The 27,954-nt window shown below is 29.7% G+C and overlaps 4 protein-coding genes across 11 annotated transcripts in view; 2 read left to right on the top strand and 2 right to left on the bottom strand.

Moving 5' to 3' along the window:
* Positions 1-378, top strand: part of LOC129913267 (dual specificity calcium/calmodulin-dependent 3',5'-cyclic nucleotide phosphodiesterase 1) — a 499,680-nt gene extending 499,302 nt beyond the window's left edge. For 4 of the 6 annotated variants that reach the window (XM_055991869.1, XM_055991857.1, XM_055991865.1 and 1 more), the window contains one exon: positions 37-378. In XM_055991869.1, the coding sequence (XP_055847844.1) occupies positions 37-134 (98 nt within the window). In that variant the 3' untranslated portion in view covers positions 135-378. The remainder of the gene's footprint in view (positions 1-36) is intronic. The other 2 variants (XM_055991885.1, XM_055991895.1) reach the window with 1 other exon arrangement.
* A 6,238-nt stretch (positions 379-6,616) lies between these two features.
* On the bottom strand, positions 6,617-10,798 carry LOC129913384 (dual specificity calcium/calmodulin-dependent 3',5'-cyclic nucleotide phosphodiesterase 1B-like). The gene is made up of 2 exons (XM_055992014.1): positions 10,361-10,798; positions 6,617-6,724 (listed from the first exon to the last, which is right to left on the bottom strand). The coding sequence occupies exons 1-2, from the start codon at positions 10,647-10,649 to the stop codon at positions 6,681-6,683; spliced, it is 333 nt and encodes a 110-aa protein (XP_055847989.1). The 5' UTR covers positions 10,650-10,798; the 3' UTR covers positions 6,617-6,680.
* On the bottom strand, positions 10,778-11,487 carry LOC129906934 (dual specificity calcium/calmodulin-dependent 3',5'-cyclic nucleotide phosphodiesterase 1-like). The gene is made up of 2 exons (XM_055982929.1): positions 11,374-11,487; positions 10,778-11,314 (listed from the first exon to the last, which is right to left on the bottom strand). Exons 1-2 carry the CDS (start codon positions 11,449-11,451, stop codon positions 10,778-10,780), a joined length of 615 nt encoding a protein of 204 aa, XP_055838904.1. The 5' UTR covers positions 11,452-11,487.
* A 2,388-nt stretch (positions 11,488-13,875) lies between these two features.
* Positions 13,876-27,936, top strand: LOC129913361 (cyclin-Y). 3 transcript variants are annotated; one of them, XR_008772040.1, is made up of 3 exons: positions 13,876-14,196; positions 25,311-26,987; positions 27,046-27,936. XR_008772040.1 is itself a non-coding variant. In XM_055991989.1 (2 exons), the coding sequence occupies exon 2, from the start codon at positions 25,899-25,901 to the stop codon at positions 26,931-26,933; it is 1,035 nt and encodes a 344-aa protein (XP_055847964.1). In that variant the 5' UTR covers positions 13,877-14,196; positions 25,311-25,898; the 3' UTR covers positions 26,934-27,936. The 3 variants fall into 3 exon arrangements, 1 of the variants encoding a protein (XP_055847964.1); XR_008772041.1 differs by having other exon boundaries at positions 27,074-27,090; XM_055991989.1 differs by having other exon boundaries at positions 13,877-14,196; positions 25,311-27,936.
* The last annotated feature ends 18 nt before the right edge of the window (positions 27,937-27,954 follow it).

The following is a 27,954-nucleotide window of genomic DNA, read 5'->3' on the forward strand; positions in this document are numbered from 1 at the left end:
ATTTGGAATTGAAACAACAATTTTCTTATCCTCTAGATGCTGAAGCTCGTGCTGCAGCTGCGGCTCTTGAAGAAAACAAAGATAAAACAGCAAATGATGATAGTGAAAACCCTACAAAATCAACTGATGACTAATGATTCTTTAAAATTGTATTATTTTGTATTATTGTTAAAGATATAAAAACTATAATTATGATTTTAAAAACAAAAAAAAAACTTAAAACAAACAATTTACACAAAAGAAAAACAACAAAAAATCATTGTTTTATATTTTTTAACTATTAGTCTATAATAATATTCATTATTATAAATAATCCGCATAAAAAAAATAAACTAAGTTTTAAACTTATAATGTGTAAACTACCTTTGAAATCTCTTATTACATTTATTTAGAGAAAAAAAGAAAATAATTTGAAAAAAAAAAAAATAAAACAAGAAAAGAGTATAACACCATTATTGTTATTTAAGCTTAACAAACTTGCATTTTTGTAAATAGATGATTAAAGAAAAAAATAAAAGAAACACATAAATTTAGATCTAAAATTAAGTATTGGCAATAATAATGTTAATTTAATTGTTGTATATTATTATAAATGGCGTGACAATTTTTTTTTTTCTTTAAATAGTTTTATAAAACTTACATAGGACACACGCAAAAGTTATTAAAACAAACAAAAAACAACAACTTTTATTATGTACCTATATACCTACCTTTACTAAAAAAAAAATACACCACAAAACTCTTTTTTACTATTTTTGTCTTAAACAAATTCTTAACTTTTAAAATAGTTTTAAAAAATAAAAAAAAGTATTATTTTCGAATTTAGATTTTAATTAATGCATTTTGTTTTGTTATTCTTAAAAATAATAAATTTATTGAAAATAAAACTATGTGAATGTATAAAATTTTGTTTTTTTTTTTTTAATTTACATATTATAAAAGAAAACCAGAAACTTTATGATGAAATATCACTGCCGCGCCGCTTTCATTTCAATTTCATGTGTAATGGCTTTTTTATAATACATTTACATTTGGTAAAAATACCATTTTGACAGACAGCAAATTATTTTCCTTTTGTTTAAAATATTTTTGAAACAAAAAAAAAATTAAAAGGAACAAACGGTGCAGCTTAATAATTTACATCACATAAAACATACACCATCGTGCATAATTTTTGTCCATAAAAAAAACTGCGCAAACAAAGCAAATCAAATAAAGTAAAAGGTATAATTTTTTTTTCAGTTTAAAACAAGCAATGAAGAAAATAATGCAAACAAACATTGGAGCCATTTGAAGCTTCCAAATTCATTTTTTTCCAAACTAAACACAAAGTTCAAATAATAAATTTATTAAACAAATATTTGATTTAAAAAACGTGTATGCATACAAAAAGAAACATTTATAAAATAAATATATATTTATATATTTCAAAACATTAAAACAAATAAACTGAAATGGTAAATTAAATATTAAATAAAACAAAATATAATAATTATATAAAATGAATATACAAAAAAAAAAACACTATATCGATGTCTCCTAATTTTCCAAGGAAATTATTTTTATATATTGTAAATTATTGTTTAGTTTCGATGGAAATTTTTTCAAAATGTCTGATTGAGGGACCAGTCTTTTAAGATTTTACCATTGCTCTTTAAGAAAAAAATTTTTATTATGATTGAATAATAAAACAAAATTACAAAATATTTGCAGCAAAAATTTGCAGTCCATTATTTTTAAGATCTAATTAAAAGTTAGTAAATTGTCTTATATGCAATTTTTCAGATTATATAAAGTAGTGAACAGCACTTTCTTATACTTATTTTTTTTTAAATATTCATTGTTAAAAACAGAAAGTACTTTAAACAAGTTTCATTCTTGTTCTCCATATTTCGACTTCACTGATTTAAACTAAGGCAAGCTCTCAGCAGATTTGAATTGTTCCAAAGCTGAGGCATAGGTACTACATACCAATCTCGGTACTTTTGTTATTTTCAGAAGGTCTAATATGAAAAGAAAAATCATTTTGATTACATTTTAATACAAATTTTTGTTCACTGCTAAGGCTTTTGGTGACCGCTGATCTGTTCTTCCAGAACTCAAAGGGTACCTATAAATATCGCCTCTGTTTTAATTACTTTTCACGTCTTGGAGTATTTAAAAGCCACGCTAACTTTTTCGATGTTAGGAATTCGAAATTAGGTTCGGCTGTTGCCAGTATGTGTTGTAGTCATTCACAAGAATTAGTCTTGTACATTTTTAAAGAATTTTGCTGAATGAATTTCCTGAGATGTCATTTTTTGGGCGTCAGTTTTGAAGACAGCTGCACATTTTTATGTTGGCATGTTGCAGTCTGATTTCAAACAAGAGATGGTGCAGATAGTTCTTACAGCTCGCAATACAAGTTCTTTGTATTCTCTTCATCTATAGAATTTTTATATACTTCTTTAATGGAATTGGTGCCGGCTTCATTTGCTGAACATAGTATTTTACGCCATAAGCACATTTTCACCTTGACAGTCCTTTTAGTCTTAAAATTTTTCTGAAATGTCTATTCAAATCTCCGGCATCGAGTACAAATTCATTCTTTTGGATATGAAACTCGAGTCAAAACGCATATTCTTTGTATTAAAAGTTTCAAAGACATAAAAAAAAAAAATTACTAGGCTCCAAAATTGCCATTGTATTTACTTGCACAAAATTATCCACTCGCTTTCTTTTCATCATCAATTCCAGCTCATATCTTTGACCGTTCAGTATTCTTATGTTTTAAGGCGCAAATCTTAGTGATGAGCTAACAATTGGCTAATTTTTTGCGATCGTCTAAATTACTTTTTGCTACTTGTAAAAATGTTAAGGCTCTGGCTCTGGTCAAGAAAAGCGCGATAGTTAGCTTCAAATTTATCTTACACAACAGCTTACGAAGTTCCTGTGCCATCAATTGAAATTCAAGTCGCCGGAGTTTATATCGGGTAGTGTTGATTTGGGAAACCCCTTTAAGATTACAAAAAGACGTGCAAATCTTTTAAAAACAAACAACATTTCTTTTAACAATTTTTCGAACAATGTTATATTTCCAAAAATTATAAAACTAAATCATAAATTATGTACAAAATTTTCACGTAAAAGCAGATAAACAAAAAATATACCAGCATATTACACAAAAAAAAGCCATCCAAAAATATAAAACCACAAAAAAGAGCAATGGTAAATTCACTTAGCAGTAAGGTACCATTATATCAGCTGAAATTGGGATCATAGCTTTATTAAGATAGATTATAATGCAAACAAAAGAAAAAACCACATATATTAAACAAAATAAAACAAAACAAAAAAAAAAACCTACTAAATTTATAATAAATTATATAAAAACAAAATTAATAAATAAATAAAATTAACTCTAAGATATATGAGATAATGCAACACATTAAAACAACACCACACATCGCAGCAGCAGCAGAAATTTCAGCATAAATTCATTAAAAATTTTAGTTACAAACAAAAAAATACAATACAATATACAAGACAAGGAAATTTTTAAAATTACCTAAAAATAACAACTATAAGAAAAAAAAGATGAAAAGGCAAAAATAAATAAACTTTTTACAAGATTTTTAAAAGTTAATATCTCTTCTACTATTTCCCTTTTATATTTATCTCTTTTACTCTCTTTCTCTGTCTTTCTATTACCAATTTACATTTTTTTCCTACATAAAAAAATATTTATAAAGTACAAAAACTTTTTTTCTAACTCAACCACAAAAAAAAAATAATAAAAAAAAATCTATTTTGTTGCTAGAAAAATAATCAAGTTGCCAGATATTTTATTAAAAAAAATGTCTTAACCCCAAAAACTGTATAAAATAAAATAAAAAAATGATAAATATAAAAAAACCATATCCACTTTAAAAAATAAAAGAAAATGTAGTAAAATAATTACGTTTATTGTTTAAATTTTGTTAACAATTTTTAGAATACAATATTCAAATTATATTGTTATTATTATAAATTTACGACAAAAAGAAAGAAGCAATCATTTAAAACTAGTTTAATAAAAAAAATAATTAACAAAACAAAAGAAATAAAAAAAACAATATTAGGTAATTTTAAGATACACAAAATAAAAATGTATGGATAAGAGAGTTCTTTTACGAAAGGACTCTTTGTGCAAGCGAATGAATTAGAAAATTTGACAAGGAATACTTAGTGAATGAATATTCAAAAAATAAAAAAAATACTAGAATAGCATATAAAAACTTCATATAGCAAAAATGATACTACCTATATTAAAACCTATTTTATTGTTTCGTTGCTGCAAAACATAAAAAATTAAAAAAAAAAAACACTCAAAGTTTTCTATCTTTTATTTAATTAAAAAAAAAAAAAAAAACTAAACCTGTAAATACCTGAATGCAAATAAAAACAAGCAAAGCAAATACTTACTTATAAATATTTTATTATCTATAATCTTGTTAGAGTACTATTTATATTAATAAAACAAAAACAAAAAAAAAAAACAGATTGAATATATTGACAAGAAATTAATTTAAATTCTAACAGAAAAACAATTTCGACTATTCGACTAAATCTAAGCCATCTATAGAGAAATGAATCTCTTGTTCTTTACACAAATACAAACAAAAAAATATAAAGATAAATTTAATATATGAGAAAAAAAAATGGGAATAACATTTAAAAGCAAATTTAAGAATTAATAAAAACTAAAAATAAATTATAAGTTGTTTTATTTACCTCTACCTACCTACTAAACTTTTTGAAAACTTTTTTTGTAGACTTAAATCAAGTTATTTTTCTTTTTTCAAAAAGCTTTTTTCATCTGAGTATTTGATAGTTAATAGAAGACTTTCAGAAAGAACTCTTTGAATCGCAGAGTGTGAATGCAGATTAATGTTTTTTTTAGACTATTACTATATTCAACAGCTTATTCAAGCAAGTACCAAAGCGACTTGACAGATCTAAGACGAAGGAGTGACGGATTAAGAAAAAATTAATTTTTTCCTTCACGTAAGCTATAAAAACTTATGTATGGTGAACTAAAATGCTTATGATAACCATTTAGTGCTGCATTTCATATTTTAAACTGGTCAACAAAGCTTAAGAATAGACTTTTTTATAACATTTAAGATTTTTCACAAAAAAGTTACACATACACCACAGTGACCATCTAAGTTAAAACGCAGTTACCACTTACCACTTCCAATCTTTATAACAGGGTTGTAAAAATATCAACTTAAAAATAATTCATTTGAAATTAAAAAAAAAAATTGCATTAAAAATAAGTATTTAGTATTTATTGTAACTGAAAAAGAATTTGCATTAAAAACAAATTTTATTGCAATAAAAAAAAAAATTAGTAAAACCTAAAAATATTTGCATTGAAAAAAAATATTTATTGCAACTAAAAATTTGCATTAAAAAAAATTACTACAAACAAAATATTTTCTGCAGTAAAAAAAAAAAAATCAATGCAAATGTGTGCATTAAATGTTTTTTTTTTTAATATTCTTCCAATTGCAATTTTGCATTATATAACTTTTAACGCACTGTTCGCACTGAATTTTGTTTTCTTTCCCTCTCAACTTTCAAGATGAACCTAATTTTTTCATTTTGATTAAAAAGTATTGTTTATTATTGTTAAAATCATTACAAATTAATAAAAATTTATATATACACTCCTGCTCAAAATTAACGCACACTTTTTTCTTCTTTAGTCATACCCCTACATCTTATTTAAAATGGCTTTTAAATTATTTGTTGTATTTTTTTGTGTTTGGTTATTATTAAGCAAGTCAGAAAAATGCTAAACTGCAACAGTACTATCAACCAAAAAAAAGATGAACCAAATTTAGCAATTTAAGGTCTGAAAACTGATATTAAAATAATTTTTGTTTTTTAAGAAAAAAAATTTTTTAAAATGGAAGCACGTGACAGTTCTTTCCAATAATTTTATTCAATACTTGGCATTGTCTCCTCTAGCGCTTATGACAACTTGGAGTCATCTATTCATTCCACGAATTAACATTTGAAGGTTTTATTGTAACTTTTCTTTCACTCCAATTTTCTGTGGATCAAGAATGCTTGGAGGTGGATTTCGGCCGCAAATGCACTTTTTTCAACATTTTCTAGACATGTTCTATTGAATTCAAATCCGAATATCTGTGTGGTCAATTCAAGGGTGGCATATTTTAATCTTGAAGATATTTTCAAACCACTCTAGCATGCATTATCGTGCATCAGACTGAACTGTGGACCAAATCTAGGGGTGATTGGAACCGCATGGTGTTCGAGGATATCAGTCAAGTATTTTTGGGTATTTAAAGTAGGTCTAGGAGAGCTCACTAACTCCGTAGGTGTTGTAAAGCAGAGTTTACTTCATGAAAATTTATGACTCATTTCTAAAAGGTTAGCGGGTTGACAGATAGACTTCAGCATATCTCTCCAAATCTTCCCCACAAACATTTTACTCCATACGTTCAATTTAAGATCACTCCTGTCTTATTTGAGAAAATAACCACGATACTGTGAGACAAAGTAATAGTAGGAATTTTCTGTAAAATAAATATGATGTGCGTTAAATTTGAGCAGGAGTGTATGTATAAAATATCGATTAAAAGCAATATTTTTTTTTATAATGCATTGATATTAGGTCTTCTTAAATTTTACAAACTTGGCCTTTGTTTTTCAATAAGCGATAATCCTCGAACTGTGAAAAAAGTACATAGTAATATAGAAGAAGTAAAAACAATGAATATGCACGGAGAAAATAATAACACCCAGGATAAATTTACTTCTGGTATAGTAATATTTAATCATACAATAGTTAAATATACCATAAATAATGTTAATTTGTAAATTATAATGTGCCCATGATTATGAAAGTGGACTAAGTCACTTTTTGCATTGTTTGAAGAAAAACTTACATAATAATTTTCTTATAAAGATTTAATTATATTTCTTTTATGAAATCACTAGAGGAGCAATAAAGAAGTTTATTTATTGCGATTTTGCTTTCAAATAAACTTTACCCCTTAAATAATAATAATTTTTAGGCTAGATTTGATGCCATTTTTGGGAGTGACTTTCATAATTAAGGGCACATATCAGAAGTCCAACTATTCCTGCTTTATTTTCTCTCTATGTACCAGCTTGTCTAAAGTAAATTAAAACTTTATAAAAAGTGAAACACCCGACAAACAATTTTGGTTCTATAAAGCTTTACAGATGCAATTGTTGCTTCTGTAAAGCATTATAGAAGCAAAATTGTTAGTAGGGCACTTCTTATTCTTATCCTTTGACAAATTTCGCCAATCAAGGTGCAATACACTTAAACTTGTTAATACAAACATGAAACATCACACTTTTCGCCTTCCAATTCTAATGCTTTAAAATACCATGTAATTTCACAGTTAAAAAAAATCTGCAAGTAAATTGACACACAGAGTACAAGTCACAGTGAGTCTGAACAAGTTTAAGGTTGACCTAAAATGACGACAAAAATTAAAAATGAGGCTTTGTTCTTAAGGCCTCAACAATAATAATCCGTTTTTACCAAAATCGGATTAGCTTCCTTTTTCGAGATACCCCCCGTAAAAGATTTTTTTTCGAAAAAAATTCATATCAATGCAAGGCTCGAGTACGATAACTTAGGCTCCGAGAATTGAAAACGATTTTTTGTAGAGGTATACCATACATTCATTTTTTGTTATGGAAGGGAGGGTCTATGCCCCCCCTTTTAGGAGGGAGGGGCAAATTTATAAAAAACTACTAAAAAAATTATTAAAAAACAACGGCAACACTTACAGTTATCAGTGATACCTTTTTCAAAAGCTTAAATTGTACACTTAATTTTAGTTTTTAAATCAAGATATTTTAATCAGTAGTTTTCGAAATAATCGATTTCAAAGTCAACATTTGTGAAAAATAAGTATGAAAAAATACATTGAATACTATTTTTGTCAAGACTAATTATTTCAATACGGGATAAATAGATAAAAAAAATTACCTCAATGAATTCCTTATCAAATACTGAAAACCACATCTTTCTATGCTTCTAGTTTTTGAGAAAATTGAAATTTAGGAAAACTACTTTCTTTATCGGGCTCACTAATGAGCGTTCTGGTACCACACTGGTACAAGAAATTTTATTTTTAAGATCCAATTTTAAATGGAAATAAAACCCAATCATGTAGTCGAAGTAGATTAAGCACAATACTTTTTAATTTTTGATTTTTAATAACGGTTAAGCCAAATAGCCAAGGAAATAAAAATCTGATAAAGAAAGTAGGTTTTCCTATTTTTCAATTTTCTCAAAAACTGTAAGGCATAGAAAGATGTGGTTTTCAGTATTTGATAAGGAATTTATTGAGGTAATTTATTTTATCGTTTTATCCCGTATTGAAATCCATAGTCTTGACAAAAATAGTATTCAATGTATTTTTTTCATACTTATTTTTCACAAATGTTGAAATTATTACTTTTTCGAAAACTACTGATTAAAATATCTTGATTTAAAAACTCAAATCAAGTGTACAATTCTAGCTTTTAAAAAAGGTATCACTGATAACTGTAAGTGTTGCCGTTGTTTTTTAATATTTTTTTTAGTAGTTTTTTATAAAATTGCCCCTCCCTCCTAAAAGGGGGGGCATAGGCCCTCCGTCCCATAACAAAAAATTAATGTATTGAATACCTCTACAAAAAACCGTTTTCAATTCTCGGCACCTAAGTTATAGTACTCGAGCCTTGCGTTGATATGAATTTTTTTCGAAAAAAAATCGTTTACGGGGGGTATCTCGAAAAAGAAAGCTAATCCGATTTTGGTAAAAACGAATTATTATTGCTGAGGCCCTCAGGAACTAAGCCTCATTTTTAGTTTTTGTCGTCATTTTAGGTCAACCTTAAACTTGTTCAGGCTCACTGTGAAGTGGTTTGCTAACTACGTCACATTCAATAAAAATAGTTAGTTTACATGCACTAATCGAAGAAAATGGTACTCTTGGTGGCTCTCTTTAAAAGAGATAGTCTCTCTGTAGAGTAGATGTTTTGGTTAATCTAGTACTATCATCTACTCCTCTTCATACGATTTGTATTGAATTCGCTGAAAGTGCGTTCCATTGAAAATCGCTAGTAAACTACTAGTAGTACTTTGCCCCTCCCAAATGAACAGGGCTAATAATCTAGTTTTACTAATTTGAATTTAACGATCATATTCAATAAGTCTGTTCAGCGAGGATTTTTCTAGATCAGAACAGGACAGGACAGCACAGTTTCGTGAGAAACGTCAGATCAAGTTAGAACAGTCATTTAAACGTCAGTTGTCAAAATAATAAAAAAAAAACAAATTGTAAATTATATGAATTTTTTGCTTATCGGTTCTCGTTAGTTTTATCTATTTTTTGAGTTTTTACTGCGGAAAATATAATTAAAAATTGTTTTTAGTTAGAAAAACCACGAGCACCCGAGAAATATTCGCACAATTAAATCAAAACAAATAGAAAAAAATGACAGCTTTGCTTTTGACATTTCTCACGAGTCTGTTCTAACCTGATCTGACTCAAAACAAAGAACAGAAAATCCTGTTCTAAACTGTTCTAGTTTTGTCAATGAACAGGAAACTAGAACAGTTCAGCACAGAAAAAATCTCAATGAACAGCAAAAAGCTGTACTTTTCTGCCTAGAACAGTCCAGCACCGCGTCAGTGAACAGACTTAATAAGTTATGTCTCGTAACCCGCCACAAATATCGATAAAACGGTTAGATTTCAAATTAAATATGTCAACGTCAAAAGTGACAGCTATAGGCTGGGTTTGAAGAATTAATGAAAATTACAAAGTAGGCTAACAAAAGGTAGTAATCCTTAAATTAAGTTCTGAATTTAAGAGGCTTTGATTTGTTAAATGTCATTAAAAGTAAGGTAACATTTGGGTAGGTAATTTTAGGGGACAATTGGTTCTGACCCACATGGCTAAGTTCTCCAAAATGATAAATATCAGTTAGTTTCGGCACAGTAGAGACTTTTGAAGTTTTATTGTTTTATTTTGCTGAAATTACCAGTCCAAGAAGTGTAATGATCAAATTATCACACTTATTTGTATGCATTCAAGAATGTGGAGCAATTTTATATTAAGAGAGTGATAGGTGAGAAAAAAAATAAATTAATTTTATTTTATTTGCAATGGTAGTTAAACATTTAAAGATCAGATTCCTTATTTTTAACAAAAAGAAAGATTATGTTTAGGTCTGTTGTGTTAAATATTCCCTTCAAAATGTTGTAGGTATTTTCTTAGAGAGCCTAGTTTAGAGTGTATTATAAAGACAAGCTCGTTTTCCGTTGTAAGTTTACCTTTCATTGTTTTCTCCTGCCACTTTTTCTTATTCTCAGATATGCATTTATCCCAAGGTTTTTGAATACCAGCATGATCTTTCTTTTCTTCTTCTTCATTAGTTTTTTGAGTATTCTGTTCCAAAATATAATCCAACATATCTCCACAAATCTTAAACGTTGGTTCCACAATAAAATCAATAAAATTAATTTGTGATTCTGGAATTAGTGTATCGTATCTATCACATAGAGGACTAATCGGTATATTAAGCTCTCTCTCACGATCACCCTGTTTAAAGAATTCTTCCATTATCAAAGCTGCCCACTGAGAACTTAGGTTCCAATCTTTAGTAGGATTCGATATATCACAAGCATGTAAAATGAAAGCTAATGCCTTAGGTTTCTCAATTTTTAGTTCATTCGAGCCGATTCGGTTTCTTATGTCTTTCTGGATTTGAAAATGAAGTCAATAACTAAACCTCTTAACTGACGATACTCATCACGAGATAGTTTTGACAAAATATTGCAACTATCCTTTTGAAGAATGAAAAATGAAGCACTTAAATGATGGTTTTCTTGTACTGAACGATCATTGTAAATTAGAGCTCTATTTGATTTGGTGGCAATGTGAAAACCATTGGTTGTGCCAGTGTGATCGTAGTCATGTATAATTGCAGCCAATAAACAAGCAAATATTTCTAAATCTGTCAACCAGGTGATGAGGCCAGTTTCTTGAAGCATCGAATTTATGGTTTGAGTGACATCAGCAGCATGCATGTTGTTATGATATGGGTTTTCGAAACAATTGTATCCAGTTTCAATCGCATTTAAAAAATTTTCCAAAATAACAGGATCAATTGAAAATTTTTGAATCAATCCATAATGATCAAAGAGATGGCGAGTTAAATATTTGATAGGTTTATTATTGACAACGTCCGTGAAGTGGAATACATCGAAAGACCAATTGTCAACAAGCTTACGAAAAATATCAAAAGCTGCATTTCAATTAAAAATTATAATTAAATTTTGCTTACCTTAAGACATTCCAGTCCTTCAAGTGTTAACGACTCCTGTGAATCAGTTTTATCATCTGGTACAGCTTCATCCGCCATAACTCGTTAAGTTCAAAAACTTACGAAAATATATCAGATTAATTGAGAAAAAAACTGTGATTAAAAACACAGTGAGATTTATAAACTAAATTTTGTAACTTTTTAAAGGTAGAAGGTACTATCAAATTTACTAATTAGAGGAACTAGACATAGTCCTTGACTTCCAAAATTAAATGAGTCAACTTTTCTTCGTACCACAGAGGTGAAAACTTAATGATATAACACCGAAGGTTCTACCAAGATAGGGCCCTCATTGGACAAGGAAAAACCGAGTTATACATCGTGAAAGAATCGGTTAAGTATAACTATAGAATCTACATCAACAAAAATCTGGAGGTTTATGCGGTTTCCTTCGAATTGTTGTTCGTTATGAGGATTCAAAATAATGCTAGACCAAACTTTATCTTTTCCGAGTACTCCTACTTGGGTCTACGAGGAGCACCAGATATAAATCGTATTGAACAATATTAGGGACCTGTCGAAGGAAAAGATATCATCCCTTCCAGAGTCACCCAGATACTCTTAAATCTGATCTGGGTTGAGGAGAGGACTGGGATAATTTAGACGATACCATTTTTAGAATTCTTATTCAAAAGCTATTTTATTATTATTTTTTTTTTAAACTTTAGCCAAAAGCAACTTAAGTCGTGTTTTATTATTCATGTGGATCTGGATTAGGATCAATTTTACACGTAAAGCTTAGTACGCTGCTGAAGCGAAACGAAAATTTTGAAGTCTCCAAAAAGTCAACAGCGAACATGTTGACAAAAAAATACCATCGGGTATTATAGCAGAGTAAGAATAATAAAACTAAAATTAAAAAAATTCAATAAAAAACATCAGAAAATAAGTTTTAAAGCAAAAACAAAGCAAATAATTTTATTTCGTTCAAGATTTCGTTAACGAAATTTTGTATAGAAAATTTCGTTTCGCATCAGCAGCGTAATAGGCTTTAAAAAAAGCAATATGTGATCCTGCTTCATTGTATATATATTTCTATAGTACTATCAATCCATGAAAATACTTTAGCGACATCTTTTGGTAGATCTGCACTTCAATTTTCTGCATAAGGTTCAAACATAAAATAAACTAGCGACGCAAAATAGAAAATTCTACTTCATGAGAGTACTATAAGAATATATGTGCCCATGATTATGAAAGTGGACTAAGTCACTTTTTACATTGTTTAAAGAAAAACTTACATAATAATTTTCTTATAAAGATTTAATTATATTTCTTTAATGAAATCACTAGAGGAGAAATAAAGAAGTTTATTTACTGCAATTTCGCTTTCAAATAAACTTTACCTCTTAAATTATAATTATTTTAAGGCTAGATTTGAGGCCATTTTTAGGAGTGACTTAGTCCACTTTCATAATTAAGGGCACATATATACAATGCTGCTTTTTATCGGGATCATTTTCATTGAACCCAAAATTAGTTCCTATTTTGATAAATAGATGGCTTTTGTACGTTGGTGGGGAGAAAAATAAGAGATGCAGCATGAATTGGATAATAAACAAATATGAGAGAAAAAGAGATGAATATACAATCTGCTTCCATATTGATCCAGAACTTTTTATTTTGTAATGATTTTCTTTATAATTAATGCCGACTTTTCACGAGTCGATTTTTGCCATGCGGCTAAGCTTTTCGACTCGTGTGAACGTAAGCCGCATTTGAGTAAAGTGACAGTCCCCATAGAAAAATCCAAATCGACCGACATATCGTGCGGCTAAAATCGATTCGTGAAAAGTCGTCATAATAGATCATTGTCATCATAAAAAAAACGCAGTACTAAGCAGTAGATAAATGCCCCCAAAGGAACGCAGCTAAAATCTACAGAGACAAGCTGTATATGGAGAGCTAATTCATGTTTTGGCATCTTTGCCAAGCGCGTCCACCTGTGCAGGATGACGTTGGAGAATGCACTGTGCTGTCAAAAAAGGTTTTAAACAAGGCGTCTCCCTGTCATGTGGCTTCTTTAAAATCATCCTTGAAAGAATAATACAGAACGCTAACGTTTACACCAGATACACCACCCAATAAACAATATCCCTTCTAAAAAGCTTTACAGGAGCTACATTACCACCTGTAAAGCTTTATAGAAGCAAATTTGTTAGTCAGGCATCTTTCAGTATCCAGTCCAGCTGCTGCATATCCCGATGAAACCTATTGACGTAATCGGAAGAACACGGCGCGGTGTGATGTCAGTGGCGCTTTTGTTATTATCGCAGCGGAAGAAAATTTATCCTCGTCCTAATATTTTTAACCCAATTCACACTCGGCCTTATATATAAATCTTCTCTCTTCCCTGCATTCCGTTTCCACCCAAAATAAAAAATTTCTCAACACTCAAAAAATTCATCTCCCCACATTTAAAAATTTTCCACCACACTAGTGTACACTACAAACCAAAATCACACTCAAAAAATGGCTGTCAACTGCTTTGTTGTGCATGCAGCTTCGGTGTAATATAATTTTTTTTCGCAAAAAAAAGAATCTTCATTTAAACTTTTTTCACACACATAAATTTCCAATTAAATTCACTTTATTACAATATAAAGTTTAAATAATAAACTTACCGAAAAAATAGCAATCAAATGTCTCTGCAAACAAACAAACACAATTCATCAAAATAATTTCGATTACGTCCAACGAAAAGTAAAAAAAAAGAAAAAAATATAAAGTTCCATAGAGAAATAAAAAAAATCATTAAACATGAAACATTCGTCGTCGTTGTCGGTGAGTGATTGTGAAAACACACAAAAATATTTTCTTTATTTTGTATTTGTGTAAAAATCGAGAGTATTTAAATTATTTAAACAAACATAAATAAAAAATAGTCTGTAACATCAATGACAGAGACAAAAAAGATCCCATTTCCAATATGCAAAAATAGTTTTTTAAGAGTTCTGATAAGAAGGGAAGAAGAATCTTTCAATTGGATTTGTTTTTTTTTTTTAATGAAATATTTCTAGTTGGGTGGGTGATGAATGTATTCCTTTCCTACTGCACCTGTGTCAATGAACTGAAGTGTTCTTGCCCATCATCCTCATCATCGACCACAGATAGGTTAGGTACCAGCACCACCCAAAAGTTGTGGCACTAAATTAAGATTTAATTCGATTGATGAATGGGTGAATCGTGGTCGTGGGTTGACTGACGTAGTGGTTAGTTCTCTGCTTGATGTGACCTCGATTTTTTTTTAAATTTGAACTTTCTGTTGCTCCTCCTCACTCCTCTTTAATTATTCATGCAACTCTCAATAAAAGGAAATTCATTGCAATTCCCATTCCCTCCTCAAAAAATGGTTGAAACATTTCTTTTTTTCTCTTCTCATGTCACAAAGACGGCACGATGTCTCTTCTTTTCGTGTCCCAGTGCATTTGTTTTTTGTTTTTTTTTTTTTTTTTACTTGCAATATAGGGTAAGTTTAGGATTCGTAAAAAAAACAAAAGTAAATCGCGGTAAGTCCGGAAAATTTAAATTATTAAAAAAAAAAACGAATTCCAATAATGGCACTAAGGACACAACTAGAAATAATCTTATTCTGGAACGAAAAATAGTTTGGTCAAAACAACATACAGCCATGGACAGATAAATAGCACACTATTGAGAAAAATCATGCGAATCGAATTTTAGATATTAGGAATGCTTTTTATAAATTTTTTTCTTTTGGTATATTGTCGAAATAAAGTAACGGAGACAAAAATATCTTAAAAGTACCGTTATTTTCTATATTCATTTGCACTAGCAATATAATGTTTTTTCTGTCTCTTTTGCTAGTGGACACAGAAATAGCACACATTGGTTTAACCGTTAAATTTTTATTCCGCGTTCAAAAGTTGTAGACGAAAATGCATTTATTTTATTGCTACTATTTAATTAACAAGTATTTTTGAAAAAAAATAGGCAGAAAAAAATATTAAACTGCGAAAAAATTGAGAATTACTTTCGAACTTCATAGTCAAGGGAAAAATCCTTCTCAATTAGCTTAAACTCTAAATTTTTCGAATAAATGGTGGATAAAGCCATTTATTTAGAAAGAGCAAATAGAAATTTAAACTCTGAAATTAAATTGCGTTAACTTCTTCCCCGCAAAACTTCGATATGAGTGGATAGAGCGATCACAAAGAAAGGCAAATGTGGGCCTTTTAAGTCATCTCGCACGATTTTGCCCGAAGTAAATATAGAATTCGTCGTAAAAAGTATCAAGCAGACTTTTAAGAAGGATACTTAATGATGCTGAGTTGTATAGACAGGTAAGCAAGAAAAATCAAATGATATAAAAAGACACATGAAAGATCACCTAACATTAGCTAAAAAACATCTGAATAAATATACATGCAGTTTTGAATGAGAGTCTTTTGAAGTGATGAAATTAAGGTTAACCCCATTGGAACCGATGACAAAACATTTGTCCATCACACTAAATGTTGAAAGGACAAGCCAAAGTATTATCTCAAGACGATGAAACTAGGAGGATAGGATTTGATGGCCTCGGCAGAATTGATAAATTCTTTTGTCTTAATATTACATTAGAATACCAAAGAACCATATTTATCGCCAGGTAATAAGATATTCATACATGATAATGGCCCAAACATGCATCAAAAATAGTACAAGATAGGTTTTCGGACGAAAAAATCGATGTTTGCACCTAGTCATCTCAAATTCACGATCTTAACCCCATAGAAAATTTATAAATTGATGTCAAGGTTAAGCTTGGGGAAAGAAAATTCGAAAATTCAAACGATCTTTGGGCCAGAATCAAAGAAGCGTGGTACCGTACTCCACAAAGTAGATACCAGACGTGAGTTGAAAGTTTACCAAATAGGTGCGAAGGAACTTTGAAAAACTGTGGTCTACTAACAAGTTACTAATTTAGTAGTATTGAATTTATTAGAAATTGTAAGAATTTTTTCTTAGAAAGGATTATTTTTATGATTTTCGGAATGTGTGCTATTTCTTTGTCCACAAGAAAAAAGGGTATTCTCTACAAATTATAATTTTTAAAAATTGAATTGAAACGAAATAATTTATAATTATTAATTTTATGAATCCCCATAAGCTAATGCATGCCCTGATATAAAAATTATAACATATAAGTTAAAAGGTCCCAAATAAATCCAATTTTTGTAAGAAAAATCAAAAGTTCTTTGTCCATAGCTGTATATCACCAAAAACATATAAATATGCTTAAAAACTAAAAATGTTTACCTTATTTGTTTAAATATTATTATTTAAAAAAAAAATTGCATCCCAATATAGGTATGTACCTATTTGTATTAAATAAAACTAGTAGTGTCCGACCGAAGGTCGATTTTCAGCCGAAGCCTAAGCCGAATTATTAGGCTGAAAGAAAATCCTCGGCCGAAGCCTAAGGTTGAAAAAAATCAAGAATTCTCCTCCAAAATTCAAAAATTGAAATTTTGTTCGGCGGCTACTATGATGGCACACATGTGTTTTGAAATTTTTGAATACCTGACGAAGAAAAAATTGAAATCTTTTCTTCGGTATTCAAAAATTTTAAAAATTTAAATTTTTTCCGGTGCCTAGTACGATGCTCGATATAATAAAAAGATTCTTCGGCTTCGGCCAAAACTTCGGCCTAAAATAGCCGAAGCCGAAGGTTTGGCCGAATGTTGTTTTTTTGGCCGAATTCGACCAAAGCCGAAGACCGAATCCGAAGCTTCGGTCGGACACTAAAACTAGATTTGGAGGAATTTTTCTAACTTTAAAATGCATGTACCTCAAAACGACGATTTTGGACTTATGTTGTTAATACCAAACTCCATAGAATTTTATATGACATTACGATAGCCGTGTTTTTTTGGTAACTCATTACTAAGCTCAGTAAAATTTTGCACGGTATATAACAACAAATGATTGCTAAGGATAAACAAAAGTTTTTTATTCGTTGCTTTACAGAGGAATTTTTTTTGCGAAAGTTATACATTTTTAACCCTTCAACTAAAAAGGAATTTATTAATAATAAATAAAAGTAATCGTTTGTTGTTGTTTACAGCATAAAATGTTTACTCAGTAAAATACTGAGTATACCAATAAAACACGGCTGATGATGGAGAATGCCAAAAAAGTAGGTCCCGCAATTCTGTCTGTCTGTCCGTCTATAAGTACATCGAACTTACTAAACTAATGGTCTTTGGTGATTCTCTAGAGGAGAATTTGATTTTTTTTTTTACCAAAACTAACGGTACCTGACATAGGCGGATCCAGGGGGGGGGGCACGGGGGCACGTGCCCCCCCCAGAACTTAAAGTTCATACTTAAAGGAAATCAAACTATAAGAGTTTTAAAAATATATGAATAATAACAGAAAGAACTTGAGTGAAACTCTTGTCTATTTCTGGCTGAAAATGCGAATTTTGTTGATTGTTGCATCCCTTTCCCATGAAAAGCTCCACCTCACAAATAAATAAACGGCTATTTGTTGGGTACACACGAATTTTTTTTTTTCGATTTAAAAAAAAGTGAATTTTCAAAGTGATTTTGGTGAAAAATTTTGATATGGACATTAGGGTGGGTCAAAAAAATCGAAATTTTTTTTTTTGATTTGGTACTCCGAAAAATCGATTGCTAGACCCCTCTAGAATATACACACCAAATATGAGCTCTTTATATTAATGGGAAGGTCCTCCGCTTTGCAATTTTCCATTTTTACATCAAGCTTCTACTAAAAAAAAATAATTTTTTTATTAATTGACTTTTTAGCAAATTTCTTTTCATATTCTTGTAGGAAATTGAACGCTCTACAAAAAAGGTCTTATAAACTTTTTTCGTTTATCTAACCGTTGAATAGATATTTGAGGTCCAAAAATCGAGAAAATCTTTAGAAATTCGTTTTTTGTTCTTAATTTTGTAACAAATTGAAAAATTATAATGATCAAACGCGCAAGACATATTCTTGTTGGAAATTGATTGTTCCACAAAAAAGGTCTTAATAACTTTTTTCATTAATCTAACCATTCTAAAGATATTCGAGGTCAAAGTTAAAAAAAAATATAAAAACATTTTATATTTTTAAAAAATTTCTAATTCACTGAAACTTCATTATTTTCAAATTAGCAAGATATATTCTTGTAGGGGCTTAAACGTTCTACAAAAAATTCCTTGGAATGAAATTGATTGCTTTAACCGTTTAGAAGATATTCGTATCCAAATCGCAATGCATACGGGTCATAAGAAAACTATTGAAATCAGTGAGCATTGGTTTGGATACGAATATCTTCTAAACGGTTAAAGCAATCAATTTCATTCCAAGGAATTTTTTGTAGAACGTTTAAGCCCCTACAAGAATATATCTTGCTAATTTGAAAATAATGAAGTTTCAGTGAATTAGAAATTTTTTAAAAATATAAAATGTTTTTATATTTTTTTTTAACTTTGACCTCGAATATCTTTAGAATGGTTAGATTAATGAAAAAAGTTATTAAGACCTTTTTTGTGGAGCAATCAATTTCCAACAAGAATATGTCTTGCGCGTTTGATCATTATAATTTTTCAATTTGTTACAAAATTAAGAACAAAAAACGAATTTCTAAAGATTTTCTCGATTTTTGGACCTCAAATATCTATTCAACGGTTAGATAAACGAAAAAAGTTTATAAGGCCTTTTTTGTAGAGCGTTCAATTTCCTACAAGAATATGAAAAGAAATTTGCTAAAAAGTCAATTAATAAAAAAATTATTTTTTTTTAGTAGAAGCTTGATGTAAAAATGGAAAATTGCAAAGCGGAGGACCTTCCCATTAATATAAAGAGCTCATATTTGGTGTGTATATTCTAGAGGGGTCTAGCAATCGATTTTTCAGAGTACCAAATCAAAAAAAAAAAATTTCGATTTTTTTGACCCACCCTAATGGACATCGAATGACATTGAATGATATAAAAAATAATTGTATATGCAACTCTATTTCATACAGAGTGGTTAAAAAATTTGCACTTTTTTCGTTGTTTTTTTTTTAACATTAGTGTTTTTAAAATAGCGGAACACGTCACAAAATTGCATAAAGTATATATTATAGAACTGCTGGATATGTAGAACAAACTTGCATTTCAGAAGTTTGCCCAAGTTTGCACCCTGAAAATAAAGACCCCTTGAAAAAAAAACTCCTCAAAAGCGACCCTTACTTATAGATTTTTATAAATATTATTTTATTGAGAAAATTTCTCCAGGGATACCTCTAAAAATATGTAAAAAAAATAGTGTTCCAAATTTCAAAAGAATCGGTGCAGTAGTTTTGAAGTTATGAGGTACACCGGCGTTGAAAACATTAGTTGTGGGGATAACGATTTAAAGTTTTGAACTCTGGACTAAAAGACTAAAACGTTCCTAAGGGAAGTATTAAAATACTCATAACTTGGTCAATTTGGCTCCAAGAGACCTACAATTTGAACACAACATTCTTGAGGTATAAAACAATTTAACCCCTTGTAGCCCCATGTGACATTTCTGTAACAAACCGAAAAAGATTGCATAAAAGCTCTACAAACTATTTTTTTTTCTTTTGAAGCTTCTAATATTATAATCTTTAAGTATTGCTTTATCGAAATAGTACTTCAAATTTCTAATAAATAGTTTTTTCTAACCAATAGTTTTTAATTGACAGTTAATGTTGAAAGTTGGGTTTTTTTTTTTGAAAATAAGCAAATTTGTGTAAAAACTACGAAATTCAGAAAAAAAAATAGTTTTTGTTAGTAAACCAAACGGGGTTTTATTTTTGGATTTTAGGAAAGTGCCTAAAAATTAATATTATATAGTTTTTTACTTGAATTTTTGCATTTTTATATAAAAATAAATTATTTAAACTTTTTTTTTACTCCCAAAATATCGAAATAACTAAGTAAATAATGACTTTATTGAATTTTTAAAAAAATACGTGTTTTATTAAAGATAAAGGCCAATCGATTGACTTATTAATTTTTAAATTTACGACCTTGGGTTACAAAAGGTTAATGCAAATAAAAAAAAAAACAAAACTGGGTTTCCCGGCAAAAAAGTATGATTCAGTTTTTTTTGTTATTCTTAGGAACTTTAATATTTATTAGAATGAAGTCTTTAGTATTTGACTAAAAACTACTAGGTCATTAACTAATGGTATAATTATGTCCATAATATTGCAAAATTTTATACAAAATCAATTAAAAAACGTAAACATTTTTTTTTTCAAAATTTCATCTTTAAAACTTAATTTCTCAAAAACTATTTGGTGAAACAACTTAAGTCAAAAAATTAAATAAAGAATAGATTACTAACTTTAATATAGCACAGAATTGTACGTGCATTTTCTGTTTTTTTATATTTTTTTTCTTCCGGCTAATCCAGGAGTAAGAGGGTTAGCACTTAAGTGGCTTTTACTGTAACAAGAAAATGAAAATTTTTCCTTCCGAATAACTTTTTGGTCATTTGGTACCTATTTGATGTGGGAAATGTGCCTTAATATTTTTGGCCAGGTTTTAGACCACTGTGGGTCGTTAAAATTTTCTGCTTGTTAGTCAGTCGTATGGTACTTCACTTTATTTCTAACTGTTATTGCTGTTTTTTTTTGCCAATCCGTCCCTTGTGCCCCCCCCCCAGAAAAAAATCCTGGATCCGCCCCTGGTACCTGATCACTGTTGGGCGATTTCGTGCAAAAAACTTGTTTTTACATTTTTTTTGATGAAATAAGTTTTGTGGTTTAATTATGGCTTACATTTAGGTTTAACATTCAGAAATTTACAGTTATTGTTACAAATACATACACTGAATATTGTAATATAAGGATAATCCTGTTTTAAATTATATGAGAAGACTAAAACCGCTATAATATAAAAGAGTTATTCAATAAAATACTAAAACAAAAGTCAGACTGAAATTACAGTGCCCAAAATCGATTTTGGACTTTTGGCCCAATAATTTTGTGGTGACTGTGACTGCTTTTTACAATTATGTACTATGTGAATTATGTGAAAAAATGTATTTTATTTGATTTTGCTTGTCGAACTAATGGTTTCAAAAAATATACAAGCATCTGTGCATTTTCCAAAATATTTAATTTATTCTTTCTTATTTTTTTTTCGACATTTCACTCAAGACAAAGATTTGGCCCAATAATTTCGTGAGCTGTATAAGATAGAACACTTCCTTTTGCGGCATAGATTTCTAATAAACGGTTATAATTACTTAAAAAATATTTCCAAAGTCATTAATGGCCTGTTTTCTCTAGAGCCTAAGGCCCTTACTGCGAGTGTCGTTCAACTTCGATAAATATAAATATATCGATAAATATCTGTTTTGGTATAGTGTATCTCTTTCCACAAAAATGTTTCCTATTGTGATCTCTGAACTTATAAAAATTGTTAACGAAAAAGATCGAACGATAAAATGAAAAATTTCGTTTTTTCGACAAAAGTCTTCTTTCGACAGACAAACGACACTCACAATAAGGGCCTAAATGAGATAATTTCGCAAATTATCTCATTTGGAAGACATTTCCTATACGATTTGACATTCGAAATGAGAGTTTTTTACTTACATGTAAAAAACTCACTGATGTTAGTTTTTTACCGACACAACGCTGCCTGTCATAGAACGGAAACGGTTCTAACGATTTTGATTAAATTTTTTTTGTGTGGTTTTACATATAAAAGCCAACATAAAACATTTTTAAAAAAGTATTTTTCAACACATAAAAACGAAATTTTAATAAAATTCATCAATCAATTTTGAAAAAAAGTTTTTAAATATTTTTTAAAAATCCAAAAATGTTTTTTTTGAAATTTTGTGTAATTTGTATATAATACAATTTTTATATTTTTTAAAAATCCAAAAATGTATTTTTTGAAATTTTGTGTAATTTGTATACAATACAAATACAAATTACACAAAATTTCAAAAAACACATTTTTGGATTTTTAAAAAATATTTCAAAATTTTTTTTTGAAAATTGATTGATGAATTTTATTAAAATTTCGTTTTTATGTGTTGAAAAATACTTTTTTAAAAATGGCTTTCCAACTTTTTTTTTTGAAAAATGTTCAGACACCTATGGAAAAAATATTTAAAAATAACGGCTTTAACGATTTTCAATTTTTTTTTCTAAAAATTCCTTTTTATACAAGAAATCAAATGGCTTACTTGGTTTTGTATAAAAAATGATTTAAAACGATGTTTAATTAATTATAAAAACAGATTTTATATTCTTTTTTTACATTTTCAGAATTATGCTTTAATAAAAGCAAATTATAATTTTCCCCAATATTTGCTCATAAAGAGCTTTAAAAGAAGATCTATTTTTATCTGAGAGCAAGTACGTGCAACACCAGTCGTGCATTTTGTTATATTTAGTTTTTTGTTAAGTACCACAAATTAGAACGAATATTCTATTTTTTTATTTTTTGTCTTCATTACAAGAGCACACTGGAGTGAATTGGATTTAGATTCATGCCAAAAGAGTTCGATAGTGGTTCGGGTAGCCTCTTGTTCTACCGAACTATAACAGCAGCAGCAAGAGATTACAACGCGTGGTTGGCTTTGTTGTGTACAAGTACATAGGGCTGAGGGGTATTAATAATTATATATCATATCTGTTATTCCAGCTTCCAAACAGTCGAGTCGGTTCTTCGGTTTCGGTTTTAAGTGTTGTTGACTCTAATTATCTCCAACTTATTATTAAAGTAAAGTAATTATTTGTTCTAAAATTCGATTAATCAGCTGTTTACTTTTCTTTCGGTTTGTGTGTGAATTGGAATCTTTATTATTTTTTTCTCTAAATTAAGTTCATTGTGGTTCTTAATTTTTTCTTCTTTTTGTCTCACAGTCAAATTGCAAAGTATTAAATTATTTTTTGTCAAGAGAAAAAAAAAGTCTTATGACAATTCCCAATCCCAAAAGCAATGTGATGTGCATGTTAAATCAGAAGACGACAGACAATTTCATTTGAATTTCTAAAAAAGTGTTTGTATAAAAATTGGGCAATGCGATTGTTGTTCAGTTGATGGTGAAATTGATACAGATTCGCAGTTCAATTTGCAAATCAAATTCTGTGGTTTTTTTTCTATTATTTTTTTTGTTTTGTTCGTTTCTGTTACAAATCAATTACAACACACTAGTGAAGGTCGATGGTTGAATATTAAATTAAACCTGTGGTAGGTATCGGTACCTTGTTTTACTTAATTTTATTCTTCAGGTCAATCAATAGCCATCCCCATAATTCTAATTTTCTAATTGGATGATATTATTTCGAGTGTTTTTTTTTCTATGAATATTTATCAACTTTTGTTTATCTCGTTGAATTGTCAATTGGGATTAATTTTTTCTAAGAACGAGGCAGGTATATGCTTTGAGAATTGACCAAGTTAGTGTACTGTTTAAAAAGGCACGATTTAACTGGGTGTTAATGATATAAGATGTTTGCATCTGATGGGAATAGCTATACAATCGGTTTTCATAAATCCCATAAAATATTCACGGTCATCAGCCCTGAATTCAGGAAGCCACCAGCCATCCTTGTGCTTCCATAAAATTAACAGCTCTACCGCAAAGTTAAACACGTTATATCTACTTTTGGTAAGAGTTAGTTTTTTTTTACCAAGTTATAGCAAATTAAAAACAAAAAAACTTACAAAAATCCCTTTCACGGACGAAAACAAAATTTTAAGGTTATTGAGATTGCTTATTTATTATGTCATTTTCATTACCCATAAATGTTGGTACGAGGTTTTCAAAATATGCATGTGAATTAGTTTATTACATTCCACAAGAGCTCATAGTTTAAAAGTCGATACAAAAACTAGTCATTAAAATTAAAAAACAATATAAAACATACGAGGACAAGGTAAAAAATTCTCGACCTAGCAATGATCGATATAGATTCTTAGTTAAAAAATGGTTTTATTTTTCTACATAATTTTTTGGACTAAGACAAACTTGGTCCGGCGTTTATCCAACTCAAGAGTAAGAGTCTGAAAGGCTTTCAAAATATGTATTCATTTACGGTCCTTACCACTTCTTCATTGGACCTAAATCGCTTCTGAGATAGCTTTTTTTACATTCCAGATTAAGTTCTGATGATGATAAATCCAGAGAATAGAGGGGATGGTGCATCATACCTCAAATGCCGAAGTTTTCCTATAGCCAAAATTTTTTTTTAATAGGTGCAGTTTTTTTTTTTTCTTCTTTAAACCAAGCCTCCCCTCATGAATTTTTGTTTGTACTTGTTCTACTCTTCTCAAATTAATCGACCGGCTGAATCCCTTATGCATATGCATCCCAAAAATCTCTCCCGCAGAAACGATTGGCTTTACCCTTGCTCTTTTTGGACTGTTGCTCCATTTTGGCGTATATTGGTAGATCCAAGTTTCGTCCATACCATAGTTAGGTACAAATTGGCACAAAAAATCAACCGGATCCTTCTCAAAACGCCCTAACACTCCTCTGAAATTCTTTTGAGAGTTTGTTTTTGATCAGCAGCTGTTATCACCATTCAGCTGACCATTAACAAAAAATTGTGATGCAGGGGGGATGGTTCATTAGAACATTAGAATGCACTTGTAGAGACTCATTATTAACTTGTTGTTCTAAAAGGAGCCGTAAGTTCGTAAATGTTTTTGTGTTTATTTTTTTGTAGTTAGGGACATATGAAATAACCAATTTTCATATTGATTAAGAGACCGACTAAACTGTCGGCCGATAGTATTATGAAATATCAAATCAAAGAAAATGACACCTTCACAAATCACCATTTATTATTTTGGCCTACTTACAAAGTTTATAGTAACTCTAAATTTAATTTTAAGCGATAGCGAAGTACTGAATGGAAAAAAATTTAAACATAAAAAATGTTCTTCTCTTTCAGATCTAATATAGAAACAGCAGTTAAAATAAACACGCTTGTTTTCTCAAATTACACTCAGAAGCGCAACACAACCCAAATGCAAGCAGAAATGAAATAAATAATATAAATACCCAAAGCTAATTAATAGCAATTCCTCAAACGGCCATGTCGAAGAAGTGCCAAATAAGCCAACAAATCGTACGAGATCATAAAAATATAAACAACAACAACAAAAACACTTTAGATAAACAATTATATTTTCTATCATTTATGCTAGAAACTATCACCGCCGAAATTCTATTTGTTACACAAAGCCATTTATAGAAGAAAACAAAAAATATCTTTTAGCAAAACTCATTCACATTAACAACACCCACACAACTTTAAGCATAAATATATATATTTTTTTTGTTCTTTCTACCAATTACTTTTTACTAGTCAATCCTTTGGAAAAATCTAAATCTAAAATATTTACGAATCTTTACGTGGAATAAGAAACAAAAAAGAAAAGCAAAAAGACACACACAAAAGAGACTGAGATACGATCCACACATCAGCACAGCAATCACACACATTAACCAACAAACAATAACAAAGACACAACACAAGATGGGTAATAAAAACTCTTGCTGTGCCTACTCCAGTCCACAGCCCGAGCGTAAAATCAAAGAAGTTCCTCCGGTGTACGAAGAACGCCAGCCAGAAAATGAACAATACACAAACAATCTGCAGCACATCTCAGAGCGTGAAGCTCTCGAAGGAGATTTAGACCCATCCGTCGATCCATCGGCAGCTACAATGTTCTTGGAACGTTCCAAGGTCGAAAATGGGGGAATAACTCGAAAACGCTCGCAGCATCAAATCGCCCAACAACAGGGCAGCATCGGAGGAGGTGGTCTAAAGAAGAGTTCATCATGTTCCACAATATACTTGGACGACAGCACAGTTTCGCAGCCAAATCTCAAGAACACCGTTAAGTGTGTATCCCTAGCCATTTACTTCCACATTAAAAACCGTGAATCATACCGACGACTGGACATATTTGACGAGAAACTTCATCCCCTAACCCACGACACAGTGCCCGAAGACTATGATATCCACAATCCCGAGCACAGACAAATCTACAAGTTTGTCCGGACGCTCTTCAATGCAGCTCAACTAACTGCGGAATGTGCTATCATTACCCTAGTCTATCTGGAACGATTACTAACTTATGCCGAACTAGATTTGGGGCCATGTAATTGGAAACGAATGGTGTTGGGAGCGATTTTGCTTGCGAGCAAAGTGTGGGACGATCAAGCTGTCTGGAATGTAGACTACTGCCAAATTTTAAAAGACATTACCGTCGAAGACATGAATGAATTGGAACGACAGTTTTTGGAACTGCTGCAATTCAATATAAATGTGCCGTCATCGGTGTACGCTAAGTATTACTTTGATCTGCGAACATTGGCCGAAGCCAATGATTTGTCATTCCCCACAGAGCCACTGTCCAAAGAACGCGCACAAAAGCTTGAAGCAATGTCGCGAGTAATGCAAGATAAAGTTACCGCCGAGGCCCTTAAAAATGGCATCAAAAAGTGGTCTTCTATGGATAACATCAGTCAGGGTGGTCCGCGACGGAGTGTCGCTATACTTTCGTGATTTTACATCATCTACTAGAGTCAAACAAGCTGCTTTCTACAATGTCAAGGAAAAGTATGCATTTTATTGTTTTCTAAAATATTTTTATGATGCGCGAACCACAAATTCAAAGGTTCTCTCCTCTCTTTTTATCTCTCCAGCACGTAGCGTAGGCAAATAATTAAAATAAAAAATAATAAATAAAAATACCAACACACCATCAAAACAAGAGTGGTTGTCGTCGAATTCATCATTACAGAGATTATCCTAGTTAGCTATAGGCGTGTAGAATTTCAATAAAAAAATAATAAAACAAACTTTTTAACTAAAAAGAAGAGCAGCGTTGAAATAATAATAAAAAATTGAAAAAAAAATTCTACAGAACGACGAATTTAATTTGTTTCTTTCTAATTTCCTTAACTTTTTTTTTTTGTTTTAATATTTATTTAACAAAATATTTGTACATAAATTTCACATTATACACAAAACAAAAAATTTAATTTTTTTTATTATTATGTTTTTCTTAACCAATTTTATTATAAATTTTAAGTTTAATATCCAAAGCTTCGATTATACACAAAAAAATGTATAATCAAAAAAAAATTGTATAATGTTTTTATTTTTATGCTTTACATTATAAACAAAAAAAAACTGAAATAAAACAAAATAACCAATTGCAATTATGTAACACGAAAAAAAAAATAATATTTTTATATACATTAAGCGAAAGAAAGGAAAACAAAACAAAAACAAGAATTTTCATTAAAGAAGATTTATTTTTACTTTGTGATTTATTTTTTTTTTTTCATAGCGAAAGAATAGTTTTATTTACAATAAATTGCTTCCTAAAAAAAATAAGAAAAAAGAAGAAAAAAATATATATATTTTCCAAAAACAAACACAAACAAAAAAATAAAACTGTTTTTCAAATTTGTTGCTCATTCCATGTATGAAAAAAATGCTTTTAATTTTTACATGAAATAATTTTTGTTTTTTTTTACATTTCTTTTGATAACATTTTTTTTTAATATTTTACCGAATG

The sequence above is a fragment of the Episyrphus balteatus genome, chromosome 1 (assembly GCF_945859705.1).
Source record: "Episyrphus balteatus chromosome 1, idEpiBalt1.1, whole genome shotgun sequence".
NCBI classification, from domain to species: domain Eukaryota; kingdom Metazoa; phylum Arthropoda; class Insecta; order Diptera; family Syrphidae; genus Episyrphus; species Episyrphus balteatus.